The sequence below is a fragment of the Vulpes lagopus genome, chromosome 3 (assembly GCF_018345385.1).
Source record: "Vulpes lagopus strain Blue_001 chromosome 3, ASM1834538v1, whole genome shotgun sequence".
Classification (NCBI taxonomy): Eukaryota; Metazoa; Chordata; class Mammalia; order Carnivora; family Canidae; genus Vulpes; species Vulpes lagopus.
Window position 1 is genome coordinate 38,010,834 of NC_054826.1, and position 22,774 is coordinate 38,033,607.

The 22,774-nt window shown below is 40.6% G+C and overlaps 1 protein-coding gene and 1 non-coding gene across 3 annotated transcripts; both read right to left on the reverse strand.

The window, feature by feature from the left end:
* Window positions 1–6,703: 6,703 nt before the first annotated feature.
* On the reverse strand, window positions 6,704–6,810 carry LOC121488491. Its single transcript, XR_005987114.1, has one exon. It is a non-coding gene; the product is annotated as a U6 spliceosomal RNA (small nuclear RNA).
* A 6,974-nt stretch (window positions 6,811–13,784) lies between these two features.
* On the reverse strand, window positions 13,785–19,440 carry ZBED8 (zinc finger BED-type containing 8). Of its 2 annotated transcripts, XM_041746873.1 has the most exons (3): window positions 19,030–19,440; window positions 17,826–18,157; window positions 13,785–15,674 (listed from the first exon to the last, which is right to left on the reverse strand). In XM_041746873.1, exon 3 carries the CDS (start codon window positions 15,623–15,625, stop codon window positions 13,844–13,846), a length of 1,782 nt encoding a protein of 593 aa, XP_041602807.1. In that variant the 5' UTR covers window positions 15,626–15,674; window positions 17,826–18,157; window positions 19,030–19,440; the 3' UTR covers window positions 13,785–13,843. The 2 variants fall into 2 exon arrangements, with proteins under 2 accessions (XP_041602807.1, XP_041602806.1); XM_041746872.1 differs by lacking the exon at window positions 17,826–18,157.
* Window positions 19,441–22,774: the final 3,334 nt, after the last annotated feature.

Sequence of the window (22,774 nt, forward strand, 5' to 3'; positions counted from 1 at the left end):
TCACAATCTAAAGGGTTCTAGGGTAGAGTAGGAATCTCCATGTTACTCATGGGACTCCGTTGCCCTAGAGGCTTGAAATCACTGACATGCTCTTGTTGGTAAGGAGATGGTTAAAGAGAAGTACAGGAAATGGAAAAGGAGTACAGGGAAGTGGCACCTGAAAAGCACTTAATATATGTTTTCTGGGTGAATGAATGGGAGTGGATGTTCTTCCAACTTTTGGGGGAGACCTGGAACCTAGGTCTCCTGAAGCTGAGCAGAGTCCTTGGGGTCTTGTTGTGTGGGTCCCTGCAGTGGTGATGGCTCCATGTAGCAGGAAATCCCAAATACTCGTGAGTGGCTGTTCTAGGAGCTGCAGGAGCTGCTTCAAGACAGAATGGGGCTCAGAATTTCCTCGCTCTAGTTTGTTTCTTTCTTTAATTCAGTCCACAAACATTTGTTACCTATTACCAATATGAGGACTAGCAGGTGAACTTCTGGTCTACAGGGAAAATGAATGAGAACACAAATTGGTCTAAGAGGCATAATGCAGTAAGTCCTATAGGAAACATACAAAGTGTACAAAGTGAGGATTTCCTCATTTGCTTGATTCAGGTCAATTCATTTAACAATGCCGTTCATGTCTAGAGACCATGCTCAGCATATTGAGAAGACGAATGACATTGTGACATTTATAGCCATAGGGAGCTTAAAATCCGGCAGGGGCAGCCATGTGCCAGAGGTGGTAGATTGGCTTGATCCACATCTGCCCAATCCTTTCTTGATGTGTCTTCTTGTACTATAGAGGCTGAAAAGCTAAAAACCCATTTCCCAAACTCCTTGCTGTTGGGGTTCCTATTGTAATTTAGGTTTAGCCAGTCCTGTGTGCTAGTGCAAACCTGAATTCAACACTGAGTTAGGAAAAACACTGAGTTAGGTGGAGAGGAGGCAGCAACCGAGGGATCCATGGTGCTGGTGGTGACCTAGAAGGGGCAATATGGTTCTAGAGTTTGGGCGGTAACCCTGGTCCCAGACTACACCTAAAATTGTATATTCCTGTAGTCAGAGACTGGGCCGGTGACTTCCCAAACTCCAGCTTCCAGACTGTGGCAGAAATAGTAGTAGTTCCCTGGGGGACTCAGTACTGTGTGGTGTTCTGGGAATCATTCTTGGAGGACCAGGCCAGGCCAGAACTTACTCTGTAAGGATTCTGAATTCACTTGATTCTCTTTATTAATCCATGTTTTCTTAAAATAGCTAGATGGTTTTGCACCTTCCCATGAACCCTAACTGATATGTTGTGCTGTGAGCTACAAGTGCTGTGAGTGCCAGAGATGGGGTGGGACACGAGTGTGAGTTGAATAGCAGAGGACATCCAGAGGGCCGCCTTTCTTTCCTCTTTCCATTTCACCTCAACCCCATTCCAATCCTATAAGCAACCTTTTCTTGTGTCAGAATTTCTCAAACTCTGCACTACTGACACTTGCGACTAGATATGTCTTCACTGGGGGGGACAGTCCTGTGCACTGTAAGATGGCTAGCAGAATCTTTGGCCTTTATTTGCTGGATGATAGCAGCAACCCCTCCGCTTCCGCCTGTGACAACCAAAAATATCTCCAGACACTGCCACATGTCCCAAGGTGGGCAAAATTGCCCTCCACTAAGAACCACTGCCCTGTGGGTAGCCCTGCTTTGGTCAGAGTACTCTTGATGGTTCCCAACTTCACCTTCAACTTTGGTGTGTCTGCACCTTCACTTAGGCAGTTCCCTCTAACTAACCACTCTTTTGCCCTACTCATATGTCTACTAGAAATCCATAGCTTTTATCTGCCCATTATCCCTCTACCCGTTAGGGAATTCCATTTGGTGACTCTCATGTGTATTGGGTGCTAGGGAAGAAGTGGTCCATCTTAGTGCTCTGTCTGCCCTCTGGCTGCGGGAGCAGGGGCATGAGGACCAGGTGCCCCTTCCTTTTGTGCCCAGTTAGGAACCCAAATGGTGGACATGAGATCCAAGCCGAGATCATCAAAATATTTCCATGTGATTTCCACACCATGGCACTGCTTTTCTTCTGAATTGTTAACTGTAATGCTATGGCCCTGGGCTGCACTAGCCATTTTTTTCCTGCCATTTGGAGAGAGCCTGCTTGCGGGAGGAGTCAGTGACATCAATATACAGATAGAAGCAAATGCAAGAAGAGCTGAAAGGTGGGAAAGGGAGTGCTCTGGATACACTGTTGGAAAGCTTTGTGCAGATACTGCAGAATGTGGTACAACATTCACACTCACATTCTTTCTCTTTCTTCAAGCCAGCGTGAGTTGTTCCTGTCAGTTACCATGGAAAGAGTCCTACAAGCATTATCGTTCAATGCCTACTTCAAATTTCTCCTCTTTTATGAAGGGTCTCTCAACACAGAACAGTCTGAAGAAAATGCTTTCCTTGAATTCCTAACTAGTGGTTTTCTGGAGATAGCAGCCAGTTCTGTGCTTCTCTTTCCAATTCTAAGTCAAATGATATCATATTTGTGTCATAGTTGGAATAATTACACTACAGAAATCATCAAATACTACAGATCAAGACTCTCTTCCCCCAACAGAGCCTCCAGCCTGTTTTCCAGCACAGAACTATTTGATTGCCATCTCAACTGTACCATCCACTTGGATATTAGTCGTGTACTCATTTGTGACATCTCTTGCTTTTTGAATATGTTGAGTGAGGTTGGGAGGACAAGTGCCCCTGACCTACACTGCATCTGAATCTCCAAAGAAGGAGACGTCCTGAGGAATGATTTGTCTGTGATCTTCATTTCACACATGGGGAAAAAGAGACAGAGACCTTCAGTGACTTGGTAGTTAGTTGTGAAGTCATGACAGAGAAAGTCCACAATCTTTTGACTTCCATTTATGATTAAAATGTAGGCTTTCCTGGCCTTCCTCTTTGCCCTTTTTCAACCCTCTCTTTTCTCCAATTTTGGTACAAAAGAGGGTTTAAAATGAATGTTGAAAAAAAAAATAAAATGAATGTTGAATCATTTCAAATACCTAATGGCCAAGGCCCCATTGTCAATGCTTACTCTCAACAAGGGGCTTTGGGGCTGCAAAATTCTCCAGGGTGAGATCACTCCAGATGAGGTCTCACTAATGTGGCAGCACTAAGGAGCCAGCTGCTGAAAGAGAGGACTTGCTTCCATTCCATAGGAAGACCACAATGTTGGAGTGAGTGTTGGCTTCCCTGTGTATTATGCCATTTAGAATCAAACAATATCATACCTGAACTGCAAGAAAAGCTTGCAGGTGTATAAAAATTGAAAACACACTGTTTATTTTCAACACAGCTATTTCCATAAGTTATTCTGGAAGTGTGCATAAAGATATTCATTTCAACCGTGTTTGAACTAATAAAAGACTGGAAACAATCTAAATGGCTAGCCATAAGGAACTAATTAAATCATCATACATACATACATACATACATAGAGGCAGAACTCTGTGTACTACTATGGAATTATCTGCAAGATACTTTGTTTAGTGAGAACAATAAGGAGTGGAACAGTGTGTATAGTTTGCTATCATCCAAGTTAAAAAGAAGTGAGGAAAACAAACACAAACACATGTGAATGTATGAGCAGCATCTATCTCAAGAAAGATATACAAAACATTGTGACTCAAGAAGTTTTCTCTGCAGAAGGGAACTGGAAAACAGTGGTAAAAGGAAGGTTTATCATTCATTGTAGGTGACAGTTTGTCTTTTAAACCATGGGAATCTAGTATTTATTCTATACCCCTCCCCTCAATAAAATTAAAAAAAAAAGAATATATACTGTGTTACAGTTCTTGGAAATTCTTCCTTTGGATGAGTTGGATCTGGGGATGTGGCAGAGAGCTGAGAAGAGTTAAAACTAGTAACCCTTCCCCTACAGCTATATACTTTCTTTAAAAAACAAAAACAAGGGCACCTGGGTGGCTCAGTGGTTGAGCATTTGGCTTGGGGTCGTGATCCTGGGGGTCCTGGGATGGAGTCTGCATCCAGCTCCCCGCAGAGAGCCTGCTTCTCCCTCGACCTGGGTCTCTGCCTCTCTCTTACTGTGTCTCTCATGAATAGATAAGTGGATAAAATCTCTAAAAAAAAAAAAACAAAAAAAAAAACCCAAAACAAACATTTCAGTCTGTTTAAATCTTCCAAGTTTTGGGACAATTATTTCTCCCATTATACAGCTGAAGAAACAGGGGCAGAGAAGCAGGCCATCTTCCCAAGGTTACACAGTGAGTTGGAGCCAGAGTTGCCACAAGAGCTCAGCTCTCATCCAGTCATAGGTTCTTCTACTGGGCCACGTTCGGTCGCTGAGGGCTTCCATAAGCACAGCAGTCTTCGCAGGAGGGAAAAGAATAACCAGAGTTTGGAGAGGCTCCTTTGGCCTAAGGTTTCAGTAGAGTTAAAGCCTTGAGCCAGCCAGAGTCTCAACACAAATGAAGTCAGACCAAAATAGATACTACTTATATTCAACAGGAAATGACCCAGAAAAGATCCAGCCACTTTCCAGATGTAACTTGAAGGGCCTCAGTTGGAAAGACATTTTATAATTTAATGCAAAAAACTCTTGATGATGTTTCTCAAGTCTCAGAAATGGAGAGACATTTGGTTTGAGGAAAATGCCCTGCTAAGAAAGTCTAAGGCTTCTGCTTTGTAGAATCAATCTTTGAGGGAACAGCATAGGAATGAGTATAGAGACCAAAGCCTAAAGCAAGAGACAGAGAGAGAGAGAGAGAGAGAGAGAGAGAGAGAGAGAGAGAAAGGAAGGAAGGAAAGAAAGAAAGAAAGAAAGAAAGAAAGAAAGAAAGAAAGAAACCAAGGCCTTGCCACATTTTGCCAGCATAATTTGGGGAAGGACTGTGAGAAATAAAGGGTCTATCCCTTCCTTTTGGCTAGAAAGAAAAGCAGAAATCCCAGCTTGAGGAAACGATGCATGATTAGACTGCATACATGAAATTTAGCTAGTGGCTAGAAAGAAATTTTTTATCTATCAGCTGTTATGCAGTGGAGAATAATTTCTCTAAATCTTGTATTTCAAAAGGCTTCTACAGGTTTCTTTTAAATAACACTCAGAAGACACTTATCTCTACATGTCTCATCTGGTTAATTTATGATTGCTATAATAAGGTTATTATATGTGCTACTGCTTGTGAAGAAAAAGTTACATGTACACAAACCTAACCTCTGGTTAGCAGAAAATAGAAAACAGAGAAACTAGCTAAATGATATAAGAGAAAACAACCAACTCAGAGAGTGGGGCAGCCTTCAAAATGTTAATGTCATAAAAAAATTAAAAGGTGTTTCAAAGAATTAAAAAGATATTGGGAGCAATTGGAGGAGCTTTGAATATGATTTGAGTATTAGTATTAGGGAGTTATTGTTGAGAGTACGCTGAAGTATGCAGGGGCAAAGAAACATGATGTTGGGAACTCACTTTGGAATGGCTCAGAACATACACACTGTTTTTTTTTTTTTTTAATTTATTCATGAGAGACACAGACAGAGGCAGAGACACAGGCAGAGGGAGAAGCAGGCTCCTTGCAGGGAGCCTGATGTGGGACTCGATCCCAAGACTCGATCCAGGGACTCCAGGATCACACCTTGGGCCGAAGGCAGGCGCTAAAGAGCTGAGCCAGCCAGGGGTCCCCCTCCAGGGTTATTAAGCTATAAGGTCTCTTAGCTTTGAACTTGGCTCCTTGTCAAGGCTGGGACTTTGCAAATCATTCTCCTTTGCCAGCTGATCTTCTGTTAGTCCGCCAATAGGGGACACTAGAGAGAGAGAGAGAGAGAGACTGGAAGTCTAGAGTGGCAAGGAACTTGCTCCTTTCTCTTTTGCTTCCTGTCACTGTCCTGTGTCACTCCGACAACAGTTCCTCACCCTGGCAATGATAGAATTATTTCCTTCCGGAGCCGGTGGTTCAAGTTTGCATTTTTCCCACAATCTCAGAACCAGCCTCATTCTGCTTCTTCAGACACACCGCTATCAGCTCACAGATGCCTTCTCTGTCCCAGCTCCATGGGACCCTTTCTCTGAGCCATTATGTGACTGCTTTCCGCATTTACTACATTATTCATTTTGCCTTTCTAGTTTTCTAATTCCTGATGAACAATTCTTTATATTAAATTCTGTCTGTGAAAGTAATTGGTAGAGTTTGTGTCTCCTGACTGAATCTTGACTGATATAGAAATTGGTACCAGAAATCTCGGGAAACAGACCCTCAGGGATGGAATTTTTTTTAGGTATTTGGATTTGTCTCTAGACCTGAATGCACTATTGAACATCTTGTTGTGGAAATAGGATGCTGGTAACCAATGGGACGGAGTGGCAGTGATTAATCAAATTACTGGCTGTAGATTATTGTGATGAAGAGCTTCCTTGAAACAGATGCCTCGGGAGATCAAATGGCTGCTGGGAATAATGATGACTAGGAGGACTGTGGGGTGGGATGCCTTCCTCTGAGAGCACTGGAGTGCTTACAGAAGGAAAATGTCACACTCAGCTCTGTAAAGTCTTACCTCAAGTCCTGATTAGGGGAATTCTAATTAGGGGATTCTGGTAGTCCTAAAAGTATCTCAAATCTCTTGTAGCTGCAAATTCAGACCCAGGATTTAATGGTGAGGGTTGCAGAATTTAAATGTAAATTGGATTCATAGACTATGTCTCTCAGTGCAAGTTGGGATGAGGATTGGGGACAGTGTCTAATTCTAAGACTTGGATTTGCGTGTCATCCTTGCACAGGGGCCATGCTAATCTTCTTCATATCGCTCCAATTTTAGTATATGTGCTGCCGAAGTGAGTACTAATTCTAAGACTTGGAGTGGAGACATTGGCATGGGGTTGGATGAAGCTGAAAATCTTACCCCTAAGTCACTTTGAGCCTTCCTTGCCTTCACTCTCCATGACTGAGATTAGGCTTCCCGTGCTTGAAGTCCTTGCATTAACCTCACCTGAAGCAGATGCCTTTCAAGGACACACCTTTACTTACTCTTCAACATCTACTCTACTACCCCTTGTTGCCACTAGACCCATAACTAGACCCAAAACTAGGGGCAGATACAGCATATTACAAGGAAACTAGTTCAGAGTCTGATCCTGAAAGGAAGATTTTATGATCCAAAATAACTGCCAGATTTTTCTAATTTACATAGGCAGAAACCTGGTAAATATGTGTGGAATGGGAATCTAAGAACACTAGACCAAAGAAGGCGGAATATGAAAGGCCAAATTTACTGATATGGATGTACTTATCAGGGATTCTCTCTTTGATGTGTTAGCCTGTATTAAGAATGTTTATTTGGACACAACAGTGACCTACATATAATAATGAGTTTGAGATCCCAGAATTTCTCTGTCATAATGTAAAGAAAGGAATTAAAAGATTTAGGGAGAGGGAAATGTTGGAATGAACATATTATATGTGACTTTCAAACTTCCCTCACCCACTACTGCCCACTACTACGTGGTTCAAGAGGACCCAGTAGATACTCCGTCACTAAGGTATTGAGCGAGACATTAATGAGGAGATCATCAATATTCTGAAATATTGTGGTGGTTCTCTTTTAGTCAGTATGATGGTAGAAGATGTTGTCACCAATTTAATACTGTTCATTAATTTCATCTGGATTGAAGGGATCCTAGAGCCGTAGAGGCCAAGTGGTAGTGTTTAGTCACTAGAAATAAGGGGGATGTATTTAACATAATACACAGCAGGGACAAAATGGTCATCAAAATGTTTTGACCCCAAGGCATCATTGATAGTAGCTGTTGATGATTACGTTTATGTGTCAATTAGGCTGGGTCAATGGGTGTCCAGATATTTAGGTAAACATTATTCTGGGTGTTTCTGCAATGGTATTTTTGGATGAGATTAACATTCAGATTGGTGGACTTTGAGTAAAGCTGACTGCTCTTCAAAATGTGAGTGGGCCTCATCCAATTAGCTGACGGCCTGAATAGAATAAAAAGACTATGTTTCCCCAGCAAGAGAGGAATCTCTAGCAGACTGTCTTCAGACTGGATCTGCTTTCCTGCCTGTCTGGCCTACTCTGCAGATTTCAGATTTGCCAAACTTCCATAATTATGAGAGCCAGTTTCTTATAATAAATCTCTTCCTGTGTACATATACACACAAATCCTATTGGTTCTGTTTCTTTGGAGAATTCTAATACAGTAGCTTGTTGGTACAGTGAATCTAGGAATGAAATAGATGGTAAATCTACTAAATATTACTTGATCTACACAATAGGAAAAACTCTAGGTCTGGTTATCAGAAGTCTGACCAAGGTTATCACAGAGTCATAGCCTCTTCTCCAGTTTCCAGACCTAAGCCAGCTATCATACCTAGAGCCCCTTGACTGAAGGACATGCTGAGTTCTCTTAAGGACTCCATGACACGGCCACAGTATATTCTATGAACCTTCTTTCAAGACTTCCCCAGAGGCCTGCAGTCTTTAAAAGGGTGACTGTATCCTGCAAAAAAAAAAAAAAAAAAAAAAATCCTCAGATCTTTTAGGGTTAATAAGCACTGGCCCTGACTGGCAGTAATTTAATTTCTGGGACCCCAAAACACTACTGTGGTCCACCAGTTAAAGTGGGGGCTAATGGTGGTCAGGTAATGAATGGAATTTTGGCCCAAGTTAAAATTACAGAGAGCCTTGTAGGTCTGTAAACCCAGGGTTATATCTCTAGTTCTTGAATGTGTAATTGCATTAGACATACTTAATTCTTGACAGAACCAAATTGCCTCACTGATCCATGGTTCTTGTTGTAAAAAGAGCCAGTAGAAGTCTCTGGATGGTCCCCTCTTTACAGAGCCAGGAGCAACAGCACATCCCTAGAGGAAATTGCAGAGTAGGGCCACCATCCTAGGCTTGGTATCTGTCACATCTCAACTTAAATTTACCTGTTTGTCCTGTGCCAAAGGTGGATGGATCTTAGAATTACTACGGATTACTGTAAACTTAAACAAGTGATGACTCCAATTCCAGCTGCTATTCCAGATGTGCTATCTTTATAAGAGAAAATCAACATAACCCTTGGCACTTCATGTACCATTAGTGATCTGACAGATGCTTTTTATCCCCTCTCTCTATAACAATTTGCAATGACCACTAGAAGAAGCCTGTTTTTACCTTGCAGAACTGAGACCACCTTTATAGTCTTCCAGTAGGGCTACATCAGCCTACTGTCATAGTATAATCTGCAGAGATTGTGATCATCTTGACATTTCACAGTACACCATCCTGGTCCACTTCACTGATGACGTGCAGATTGGATCTGATATGAAGATAGTAGCCAGCACTTCAGATGCTTTAGTAAAAGGCATGTGAGGTCAGAGAGTGGAAGATAAACCCAATAAAAATCCAGGGACTCATGCACCTTGATGAAATTTCTGATGTGCTAATGGCCTGGAGCATGCTGCAATAGTTCTTTCCAGGTGAAATATAAGTTGCTGTACCTTGTATCACCTACCACTGCAATAGAGGCTTGATGCTTGGTGCGTCTTTTTGGCTTTTGGAGGCAACACATACCACATTTGAGTGTATCGCTCTGACTCATTTGCCATAACACTGCCAGTTTTGAGTGGAGTGGAAAAGGCTCTGTAGCAAGTCCATAGTGTAGGGCCAGCTACTCTGCCACTTGAAATTTAAGACCAATGATTCAAAGACATTAAATGTGGCAAATAAGCATTCTGTATGGAGCCTTTGCCAAATGCCAATAGGAGGATCAAAGGATATACGTCTAGGGCTTGGGAGCAAATCCATACCCTCTTTTGAAGATAACTGATTTTCCTTTTGAGAAAGAGCTCTATGGCACTGGGTGCTGTGTGATTCAGTAAGTCATAAACTAGAATGTGCACAGCAGCAGCCTATCATCAAGTGGAAGTGGTATACAAGGGAGAGAGATCAAGCAGGTGTAGAACACAAAAGCAAGTTGCCTGAGTAGGTGATTCAATTCCTTTGACACCTACTCCCATTACAAGGCTTCCTTTTTTCTCAGTCTTTAACTTTGGCTGCATGAGAAGTTACTTATGACCAGCGGACTAACAAGAAATTTAGGTCTGGTTTACAGTTTATTTTGCCTAATAGTACCAGCTAGTACCAGCTGGGAGCAGCAAAATCTGCTGCAACATTACAACCTCAGTCAAGTACGTCTTTGAAAGATCTTAATGAAAGGGAAATCTTCCTAAGGAGAATCCTGAGCAGTACAAGTGGTTGTCTGCTATTTCTGAACTGAGCACTATCCAGAAGTATGGATCTAAATGCTAGTATTCAAGGGCAGTAACTAATGGTTTGATGACTTCTGGATTTGGGAAAAACAGATTTCTAAGACAAGTGACCAGGTCTGGGGGTGGGAGGAGGGTATAGATGGACCTCTCAGAATAGGCAGAGAATTGAAGATTATTGTGCTTTAGGCGAACGTTCACCAAAAGGACACAGTACATCCATTAGAATGTACCTTGTAGACATGCAACTATATGGAACATAATTAACCATGTGCCCCAGCTGTTGCACTCTGAAATTTATCACCACACCTGTGCTGGGTCACACTTCCCATGGGCTGCTTCCAGCAAATGATTGAGAGTAGCAGGAATACTAAAGTATACATGGGTCTCTTGTGGTGGCTGGCCTTGGCTTGAGGACTTCTCAAAGGCCTTGCTGAACCTGAATTAAGACAGAGAGGCTCTCAATAATCAGGACAAGATGACATACTTTGTAGTAATTAGCCTCTTTTTCCAGTCATCCTAATGATTGCTCAGTGCCCATGTACAAGAGTGGCCATGCTGGCAAGGAGGGAGGCTTATATAATGACTCAGCAACATGGACTTCCCCTCACCAAGACTGACCTACTGAGTGCCTGACCTGCCAACAGCAAAGACTAGAGACCAACACTGAGCCCTGATATGGGCACTTAGTGGCAGGTTACTTACGTTAGATCCCCTCTATCACAGAAGGGACAGCAATTTACTCTCACTGGAAAAAACGCATCTGGGTATGGCTTTGCCTTTGGTACTTCTGTCAGCCTTATTAACTGTCATGGAATAGCAAAAACTATGTGCTGACCTATCCATCTACTTCAAGTAGCCTTTGATGGTTTAGAAAAGTAGCTGAGATGTTGAAGATCCACATGGTCAAGTCAGTTTTAGAGAAAAAACAATTTATATTTTTCTTTCCCACTTTTTTTTCTCAGTTCTCCACCACAATTGTTCTGCCAATTTTGAGCCAGCAGAGGCTCAGGTGGGGCATTAAAAAAAACAAAAAAACAAAAAAAGAAGAAGATTGATTGATTTATTTTAGAAAGAAAGAGAGAATGCAAGCAGGGAGAGGGCCAGAGGCAGAGGGAGAGGGAGAGAGAATTCTCAAACATATTCCCTGTCCCTGCTGAATTGAGCCCCATGTGGGGTTTGATCCAAGGACCCCAAGATCATGATCTAAGCCAAAATCCAGAGCCTGTCACTCAACTGACTGAGCCACTTAGGCACCCCTCAGGTGGGGCATTTTTAATTTGAGCTATGAATACTTTTTTTTAGAGACGTTTTAAATCAGGTATTTGGCAAAATCTGTGATGCAGTTAAATTTACTTTCAATCAATCATGCACAGAGAGTGACATCTGCTGGTTATAAAAATTATGTCTTCATCCTCATTCTTTTTTGCAATTGACCAATGACCTTAATTATATAGTAAAAATATAAGATAATTATCTTTCGGGGATCCCTGGGTGGTGCAGTGGTTTGGCGCTTGCCTTTGGCCCAGGGCGCGATCCTGGAGACCCAGGATCGAATCCCACATCAGGCTCCCGGTGCATGGAGCCTGTTTCTCCCTCTGCCTCTCTCTCTGTCTCTCTGTGACTATCATAAATAAATAAAAGTTTAAAAAAAAAATTAAAAAAAAAAAAGATAATTATCTTTCTTGGGAGAAAAAGAAACCAACATGTGACCCATAAAGGCCAATATATGTACCATTGTGAGAAACTTTTTTAAACTAAGAAAAAAAATCTAAGTTTCATCATTTTAGCAGACACTTCATTTTAACAGTCTCTTTAATTTGACCAAGGGAAAATAAACTGTAGTAGAATTTGAAAATAAATTAAAAATTCAGCTATTCCCTTTAAAATATCCTTTGGGTTTTTCTTTCCTAGCAGCAATTAATGAATTTAATTTGAGAGAGAATTCTAGTGGATTTAACGAAAGACTGGTCATCAAAGGTCATTTGCTTCTGGCATTGCACCATAGTCCTGCTCTTTGTATTGTTAGCTTCCATGTGTCATACATGTACTTGCTCCCATCCTTCTTCCTTCCTATCTTTATAAACACTCATGTATCATGAAACTTTATACTCTTCCAGATTTATTCCTGTATTAATTTTGGAAATTATTCCCATTGCTTTTGATGTTAGATTAGAAAAAAATAGGACTTATATTTTGTAACTACAGTTTTAGATGAAAGACATGTGCTTATATTTATTGATATAAGTATTCTGATCATAGTGATCAAGTTGAGTTTTGTGTAGAAAACACAAACTTCAATTTGCCATACTCAGGTGGCCTCTGTTAGATTCCGTTCCCCTTCAGTTTTTTTTTTTTTTCCAGTGTTTCGCCACTATAAAAATGCTTTAATTACATGCCTCACAAATAAAACTTTGTGGACATCCCTCATTCTTTCCAGGGGGGAACTGCTAGAGGAAAAAATCCCCAATCTAAGGGCTACAAATAATCAATAAAGGAACTAAAATCAATATTACAATAAAAAATTGGGAATAGTAGGAGATAAACATTTTATAAATTCCATAATTACCTACTATCTAGAGGAGTCAATATATATATAACTTTTAAAACTGATAAATAAAAACTGGCATAAGTGGGGGTGCCTGGCTAGTTCAATTGGTAGAACCTACAACTCTTGGTCTCAGGGTTGTAAGTTTCAGCCTCACGTTGAGGGTAGAATTTACTTAACAAAAAAAATAATAAAACACAAAACTGGCATACATGTTTGGTTTAAACGTATGTCTTAGAGATAAGGGTGGATCCAAAAAATGTTAAGGTGGAAATGGTTAAGTAATTGGACAGGAAAGGGATTGTGGCTTTTCATTATTGGACTCATTTTTTAGCATGAAAAATGATACTAAACTACTTTGATAAGACTAAAGTTTTGAAATGAAAACGTAAATTTATTAAAATTTAAAAATGTTTTGTCAAATTACTATCCAGAAAAAGTATATTAATTTAAATTCCCACAGGAAATTTTCTGATGGCTCTGAATTACTACAGTGATTTCACATCAATTTATTTATTACTTATATTCTGATCTGTTCAAAAATTTTAAACTATGTTTGGAAAATACACATATGTTAAGATGTAAAATAAGTGAGAGAATTGGGGGAAAGGGAAAGTAAGATGAGGCCAGAGGCCCAAAGAATCCATCAGAACCATCTGGAAGCTGGTTAAGAAGGAAGGCCCTTGAGCTTAGCCCAGATCTGCTAAATCAGAATCTTTAGGGTGAGGCTCTGGGATCCTCTTTTTAGCAGCCTCAATGACTTTTGAGTCCTGCTATAATTTAAAAGAAGACAAAGAGTGACTAATAGGATATTAGGATATTTATTAATATCATGGTATTTAGAGCATGGGAGCTAGAGGAATGGACATTGGAAGACTTAACTCCAAAGAATATATTTAAAAGTATATCTTACATGACTCAGATGAAAATTAAAAATTAAACATGCTAAACTTTTTCATGGGATTTGATATACCATAAATATAAAAAGACAGAATTATAGCTTAGTTTTAACAATGAAATTAAGAATATATTTAAAATTATACATTAAAAATGTATCAGCTCACAGTGACTTCTGTAGCTGTAGCTTCTGTTCAATGATGTCTGAGAAACGAGGAACTTTTTTTGAAATAGCCACACGGATGTCATCACTCATATTAAAGCAGCTTCTGGACTTTGTTTTAAAATGTAAAAGTGATGAAAATCCCAACTCACAAAGGTACGTAGTTGCAAATGGTATAAGGATTTCTAGAGCTGTCTTTGCCAGGCTTGGGAACACTGTGAACTGAGCACACCAGAAATCCTCAAGCTTCATTGTCTCAAATTCCATTAGGATTTGGCCACTAGCTCGTAATTCAGCCAGATCATTTTTCATCAAATAACCATCATCGACAAAGTCCAGATTAAAAAGAAACGGATCCAGTATCCATTTACTTGCCTCAGTAAGATCTCCAATAGAAAAATATCCATGAAAGAAGTTGCTCAGCTGTTGCAGATGCAGTGTTATTTCAGCTGCAATGCTTGCTGCTTCATTATCTGAAATAATGATTTCTTCAAGAAAAGGAAAGTTGGTAAAATTTCTTTTCTCAATTCGCTTTAGCCAGAATGGAAACTTCCTAACAAAAGCTGATAACTTTTCTCTAGCTGATACTGTATTCATCCCAGTCCTTTGCATTGATGCACTAAGCTCATTCAGGTGTTTGAATAAATCTGCAAGGTATGCTAAGTGAACTTTAAACTCTTTATTTTCAAAGCCATCAACTAAATTACTGCTTTGGTGGTGAAGAAACTGATTTATTTCTTCATACATTTCAAAAATATGGGTAAGTATTTGACCTCGGGAAAGCCACCTCATTTCAGTATGGAAAAGGAGGACACTATACTCGATTCCAATTTCTTCAAAAAAAGCCTGGAAGAGGCGATGATTTGGAGCTCGTCCTTTGATAAAATTTATTACTCTCACCACAGTAAACAGAGCATCTCTCAGTTTTGTAGGCAAAGTCTTTGTCACAAGTTCATGAGGATTCAACAAACAATGTGTGATCACGATATGAGGTGCCTCTTTTTTGACACAGGCAACAAATTCTGAATTTTCTCCTAGCATAGAAGAAGCACCGTCAGTACAAACAGAGCCACATACATCAAGTGCTATCTTATGCTTCAAAAAGAAGTCTCTGAAGAGACTGAACACATCTTTTCCTTTCATTGTTAACTGCAATGGTTCACAGAACAGAAATTCTTCTACGATCTCTCTTTCTTTTATGTATCGTACAAATGCCATTAGCTGACTGCAGTCACCCATGTCCATTGTCTCAGCAAGTTGAACACCCACTTTAAGAGGACTGGCTTTGATATCTTCTAGAACTTGCTGTAAGATATCCTGGCTCATTTCATCAATTCTAGAATGGATCACATCATCTGATAAGGGTACCTGCTGAAGCTTCTTTTGTGCATCTGGTCCCAAAACTATCTGTGCTATTTCCAATGCACAAGGTTTCACTAATTTTTCAGCTATTGTATGAGGATTCTTCTCCTTGGCACATAAATACGCAAACTGATATGATGCTTGTAATAAGGCATCCTCGTGAGATGCAACTCCAAGTGCTTTCAAGGTTTCACTCTGATCAGATGGTGTTGGCATATGCTTCAGGCTATTGAGATCATGCCCACCTATACCACCATGCTGTCTGTTAAAATGATCAGACAATTTTGATGGTCTGAGGTCAGCATTTGAAAATACTGAGTTACACAAAACACACTGTGGGCGCTGAGTTCCATCAACCTCTGTTGTACAGGTGAACCAGTAACGAACATAGTCATCATCCCATTTGCGTTTCTTCGACATGGTACCCCAAAATTCTCAGGTAGTATTCCAGAGGTGCTGCAGAATTTTGCTTTGGGAGTAAAATATAACCCACACATTAAAAATCAGTGGCTAACCGAATTAAAACAAAGCCACATCACACGCCATCCTGTCATTTGTACATGTCAAGAAATATCCTGTAACATGTCAGTTCAGAGTAAACCATGATAGTATGACAGTCCAACTTAAAGCTATCAAACTCACAGCTAATGTCCTGGAATAAATGACTTACCAGTAAGCTACATATGGGAGATTTGGACTTATGCAAGTTGTAAATAGCTGTAAATCCTTTACTGGTGAACTGCAGTTAGGGCTTAATTTGCTTTCAGTGATGTATGTTCCAAACAAATCTGGTACATTTTGTATCCCCTAAAAGGGTATCTCACTACCACCCCCTCCTTCCATCATTCTCTGCCAGGGATGTACGCACACAGTTATGAACAAGTGAATAGAGAACGGAGTAATTCACTAAATAAGGAAGGACACATTTTGACATAGTGGCTAGTTTTTTTTGATAGTTAGGGATTAAACAGGTCTGTAAAACTATGTGATCCTTGAGTGGCTTTCACTCCAACCTAAGTAGAGAATTTCGAATGAGTCTGATTAAGTCACCTTTGAAACAGAAGTAGGATACAAATTTGGCTCAGATCTTCCCTGCTGCTAGAGTGTAACACACTACCAGTCTCTGAGTCATACTGTCTATACAGAAAAGCAAAACAAATTGCTCAGGAGAAACACAACTATTCTTGTCACTGAAACTTCAGAAAAACGTCTCTCATAGGACACCCTTAGTTACAATAGGAATTTCAGGATGCTTTTTCATATAACTACCCCTCAGTAAAAGCAGTCCAAAAAAAAGGCCGAAACTATGGAATGAAAATAAGCAATGTTCCCAAGATTAAGATTTGTTTTAATCTGAGGACAGGAATTAGAAGGTAATGGTTCCTGGTTTAGCAAATGGAGGAATCACTGAAATCTTTTGCTAAAATGCAGATTCATGGTCGCCACTTCCAGAGATTCTGATTCCCTAGCTCTACAGTAGGAGCTCAGAATCTGTATTCTACATAAGCATTTTAGATAATTCTTATGCACAGTAACTAAGATAGTAATCTTTAATAAGAGATGCTCATCGCACAATCACTGGGAACTCCTCTGAAATTATACATCTCCCTCCCTTAGAACTAATAAATCATGTTCTCCATAGGAGAACAAAAGACTCTTAAATCTTGGGGCACCTGGCCGGCTTAGTCAGTACAGCAGGGGACTCTTGATCTTGGGTCATGAGTTTAAGCCCTATGTTGGGCACATAGATTACCTTAAAAAAAAAAAAAGACTCTAAATCTTGTCCAGGTGATTCTAATACATATCCTCGTGAGTAGTTAGTTTAGAGAAATGAAAACCTATTCTTCAGGCCAACCACTAGATTATGGATAGGCTAGGTTGCTAAGTAAATAGTCTAAATGCTTTAATAGGCATTTAAGTTTCTGAGTTGATAACAACCTCCTAAGAAAGTTCAGGGACCTAAGGAAGAAAGCCATGCTTTTTCTTTTTCTTTCTCCTTAGCAATGAGCAAAGGTATAACCCACAGGTAGGCTCAAATATACCTTAGAAGATAGTTCTATCTCCCAGGTAAATAAATGATCCCCTAAGTTTCCAAAGTTCTATTCTACAGAATGTGGTGGAAATAACAGGGACACATTTAAATCCAAATGCCCACTTTGGCCATAAAAAAATACCTCACAATAAGTAAGGCAAGAATATTAACTTAAAACGCTACCTTTTTAGTAGCTCTGCCCAATTAACTAGCTATAAAATGAACTTCTATGTAAACTAATAAGTTGGCAAGCCACATGGCTACTTGTTATGAGTCATTTAAAAATTGGAAGATGATTTGAAGTTTAAAAGTTGATCCTAAGCTTTCTTTTGTCAAGTGGTGATGATAGGGCCAACTATGTTTAGGATCTCTCCTAACTGATAATAAAATTATAACATCAGCATAAAAATGCTTATTTTTCTATATTCTCTTATGTATATTTACTATGTATGTTTTGGGGAGGAGTAGAAGTGAATGAAAAAGCTTTGCTCAGTCTCATTAGAAATTATTATAGTAATAGACTAGTTAAGGGTCCATTCCAATCCACCCTGACTATGCCACTCAGGTATGTTTTGATTGAAAATTTACCTGTTTTGAACAAAAGATTTTTAGAAAAAGTCATTTGTAGTAGTCCTCATCTTCCTCAAAAAAGGAGAATAGGTAGCAAGAATTTTCAAGATTCTCAAAGAGGAATTTACTGTGTTTTAGAACTTTACAATTTTCATTTGCTCCTCTGTGTTATTTAGTAATCACAATATCCTAAAATATGGAAACACTAAAAAAGCATCAACATATTATTGTTAACTGGGGCGCCTGGGTGGTTCAGTTGGTTAAGCATCCGACTCTTGATCTCAGCTCAGGTCTTGATCTCAGGGTCGTGAGTTCGAGCCCCACGTTGGGCTCTACACCCAGTGTGGAGCCTGCTTAAAAAAATGGGGAGGAAAAAGAGAAAAAACTTAATTTAAACAGGTGTGATTAATGGTATGCTTGTGTGAAAAAAGGTAACTCATTTATTAGAGATACAGACTTTGCTGCTTACAAGGTGAAATGCAAACACGTCTGGGATTTCCTTTGAAAGACTGTCGTCAGCGCGCGTGCGCACACACACACACACACACACACACACACACACAGAGTGGGGTGGAGGCAGAAGGCCTTAGATGGGCCTTGAGTTGGTAACTGCTGAAGCTGAATGATGGGCACACAACATTGCATCATTCTCACTATATTTTATGTTATGTAGGGGGGGAATTTTCCATAATAAACAGTAAGGTTATCGTAGTCAGCAAAACGCATTATCTTTAGACATGATTCGTTTTTAGAAGGATTCTTCTGAGAGTTTGAGATATCTTAAGATGCAGAGTGAAAGATGTGATACAAACCAGTAAAATGTTTTTTGCCAGTTTATGGGGTATAAGGGTAGCTATGAGAAAGTATCACGACTGTGAGAGAAACCCGTTAGAAGTGAACATTCACAGAACAGAAACCTCTGGGAAAGGCTAAAACCTGTATTTCTGCAGTGACAACAGCCCAGTGCAGCCGTAAACCTACAACTCCGAGCCAAACACAATTCCTCTTCTATCTCGGCACTGCCTCCTCCGGTCCGAGGGGGCGCGGGTGTCCGGGGTCGGGATTCGCGAGGGCACTTGGCAGAGGCGACAGCCAGAGGAAAGGGCCGGGGATGCAGCAGCCGAGCAAACGCCGAGCAAACGCCGGGCATCCTGGCTTTGTCACCTGGAGGCTGGTCCCTTCCAAGCCTCGATTCCTCGAGTGGGATGACAATAGTACCTACCTTACAGGGTTGTTGGGAGCTTTAATTATTAAGCATGCATGTGCAGACCATGCAGCTCGTAACTGGTAGGCACTGTTGGTGTATTATTAAGGACGGCGCGTTAGGGAAGCGGCGCGGGCTGCGGGCGCCGGCGGCGAGGAAAGAAGACTCCGCTCGCTCCGCACCCGCCCGTCTCCGGGCCCGGGCGCAGGCCCAAGGGATGCTCAGGCCTCCTTCGGGCGCCGCTCTCCGGCTGCAGGTCGCTCTCCGCTCAGGCCGGGGTACAGCCACTGGGCGCCGGCTGCTCGGCTCCGGCCCCCCAGCAGGAACCTGCGGGGCGCGGGGACACGGAAGAGTCCGCAGCGACCTCCAGCCGGCCGCTCCGGGGTTCCATCCGGGTCCTCCGCGTGGCTTCCCGCCCGCCGCCGGGCCGAGGACTCTCCCCGCGCGCAGGCGCATTAGCCGCGGGTGGAGGGCTCCGCCGGCTGGAGTAAGGAGCATGCGCATGCGCGGTGGTCCGCTCCTTTTTTTTTTTTTTTTTCTGTATACGTGGAGCGGGGATTCTTTTGTGTGTCTGCCAGAAAGGATGAGTCGTAGAATCTAAGGAATGGAAAGTCCACATCGTTCTTCAGAGCACTGAAATCAGTTTTGTAACACCCAATAATTAGCGTTTTCTATGTGTGATCAAGGAGTAGAGTTAGGAAGCTCATTGTACTCCCCAATTAAACATTGCGGCAAACGGGACAGGCTGTAAGCTCCACGGAGATACTCGCAGTGGAGATGAACTTCTAGAGCTTGTGTCTTCTTGTCCATGCAGGTCACCCCTTTCCATAAATTAGAGCATGTAGATGAATTTCCTCAGAACCATAATTCGAGAGAAAAGACCGTCAATTTTATTTAAAATTCATTTTAACAGGGACATCCGGGTGGCTCAGTGGTTGAGCATCTGTCATTGGCTCAGGTCATGATCCCAGAGTCCTGGGATCGAGTCCTGCATCAGGCTCCTGCAGGGAGCCTGCTTCTCCCTCTGCCTATGTCTCTGTGTCTCTTAGGAATAAATAAAATCTTTAAAAATAACATAAAATTCGTTTTAACTTGATCTTAAACTTATAAACCCATGATTAGATTTTAGAGGGAAAAAATTCCCAAGTAGAAACTAGATAACATTGCTAAAAGAAACTCAAACAGACGTCCTTCCTATTTGGGGGGTATTTCCTCTCAGAATTGTTACAAACTTAATGAAAGAACAATTTATTCATTTTTGTATAGTCAGTCTTGTTAGAAGCATCCCACAAGGTTGGGGAAAGGGGTAGTATTAAAGAATGTGGGACAGATGCATCATTTTCAGGTGTTGAGGGTGAACCTTGTAGACTGAGGCAGGCTTAAGGTTTCTGTCAACAGAAGAAATTGCAAGAGACCAGTCTTCCTGGCCCAGACAGTGGGGTCTTAAAATACTAGAGAAAGGGGTAGGCTTTACTTGACATTTGACTTGACAAGTCAAAGATACTTGGCATTATATCCTGCACTTTTTTTTTTTTTAAGATTTTATTTATTCATAAGAGACAGAGACAGAGACATATGCAGAGGGAGAAGCAGTCTCCTAGCAGGAGCCTGATGGGGACTCCATTCCAGGATCCCAGAATCATGACCTGAGCCACCCAGGTGCCCCTAACACTTTTAACTGTCGGGACTTGAGCAAGCTACATGGATTTAAGTCCATGTGCTTATTGTAAAATAGGGGAACTATCCATTACTCCAGGAAGTTCTTTTGGAGAAGTAACATATAAAAATTACATGGTTTTAGCACTCAAAAGGCAGCTATTATTGAGATAATAAAATCAAAGTTCAGGGGCACCTGCATGGCTCAGTCCATTAAGCGTCTGTCTTTGGCTCAGGTCATGATCTCAGGATCCTGGGAATCCAGCCCCGAGTCAGGCTTCCTGCTCAGGGAGTCAGCTTCTCCCTCTGCCTCTACCATTACCCCTGCTTGTGCTCTGTCAAATAAACAAAATCTTAAAAAAAAAAAAAAAAAATCAAAGTTCACGTAATAATGTTCCAGGAGTTATCTGGTTTTTTTTTTTTTCCCCAAAATGAAGTAGAATAAGACAGGAGTTCAGATATTCTTCCTAAAATCAGTAAACTAGGCTTCACAGGAGAGGGAACAGAGAAACAGAAATGTCAAGTGACACATTTTTTGAGTTAAAAGATCCTGAAATTTTCTAATTCAAAGCCCCCTGCCAGTCCCATAAACTCCTTTTCTGCCAAATATTTGAAATAATGCTACAAACCACTCAGTTAAGTATTCTCAATTACATATCTTTATTAACAAAAGATAAATAAAATACAAATAGACATCAATGTCAGACTTTATGTTGAACCACCCCATGTTAAGGTAGGAATATGAAAACCTAAGTCATCGACTTTCTTGAATTACATAAGAATGAGCTCCGTTTGCATTGTTTTAATTTCCTACCAGTCTGAATCTATATCCATAGTACTTGACAATTTGTTACTCTCTCATCAGCACTATTTCTGAGATGGTAACTTAATGCGGTACTATAGTGGGTTTTGGTAGCTTAGAAACCAGGGAGCTGTTAAAGGCCAATGTAGTTATGTCAGGTGTTTGAAACAGGCTCTTTGCATTGATCCCACTCACTGTATCATCTTCACAGTGTTCTTAGAAGAGGCCTGAGGATCATGGCAGTCTCAGTTATTAATAACCCCATGAGCTATACTTATAATTCTTTAAATAAACCTTCAACTTCAGGTTTTGCTTTCTGCAATTTTTGCAAAGAGACACCTCCTCCCATAGAGATTAGGTACAATGGGTATTCTTTTTTTTTTTTTTTTTTTAATTTTTTTTAAATTTATTTATGATAGTCAAAGAGAGAGAGAGAGAGAGAGAGAGGCAGAGACACAGGCAGAGGGAGAAGCAGGCTCCATGCACCGGGAGCCCGATGTGGGATTTGATCCCGGGTCTCCAGGGTCGCGCCCTGAGCCAAAGGCAGGCGCCAAACCACTGCGCCACCCAGGGATCCCTAATGGGTATTCTATAATCTTTTAAAATTTAATATTCATGATTATTACATAAAGGCAATCACAAAACAAATAGTACCACAAATCATATTCTCTATGATAGAGGAAAGAGTTTCTGTGTCCAAAGGCTCATGTCCAGAATGGTAAAAGACCTAGTACTGATCAGTTAACAGTGACTCAAGATGACAAAATACTATTTTTACATTCAAAGGCTAACCCATTTTGTTCTAGGTGTAAGGTACAAGGAAATATTTAAAAAATAAGAATTTTATAACCAAGTAGAAAACAGAATTATTACTATACAGATTGACATGGGGGGTAAAGTTATTCACATGTTCTACAGATTTCCTTTCAGTAACCCAAAGCCCAAGATAGAATAATTTTTTGGCTTTAGACCAGTGAAACCTTAGAAGGCAAAACCAAATGATACTCAAATACCTACAATTATAGTTATTAGTAATTTGAAAAAAACAAAACCGTGATTTCAAGAATGAGTAATTCATCTGCCTTTGAAATATGTGTTAACAGTAGATAAAAGGCCATAAAAATTGAGGAAATAAAGTTTGAGACTTAATAAATGTTAAGTAGAAAATGTTCTTGCTAGGTAGAGAGCGAAGGCCTTTTTCCACATCACCTAATATAAAACTGGAAATAAAAATCTTAATATATACTTAATGTACTTCCTCTTTGTTTTTCTTCTTTGTTTTTTCAGTGTGTAAAGAAATGAATT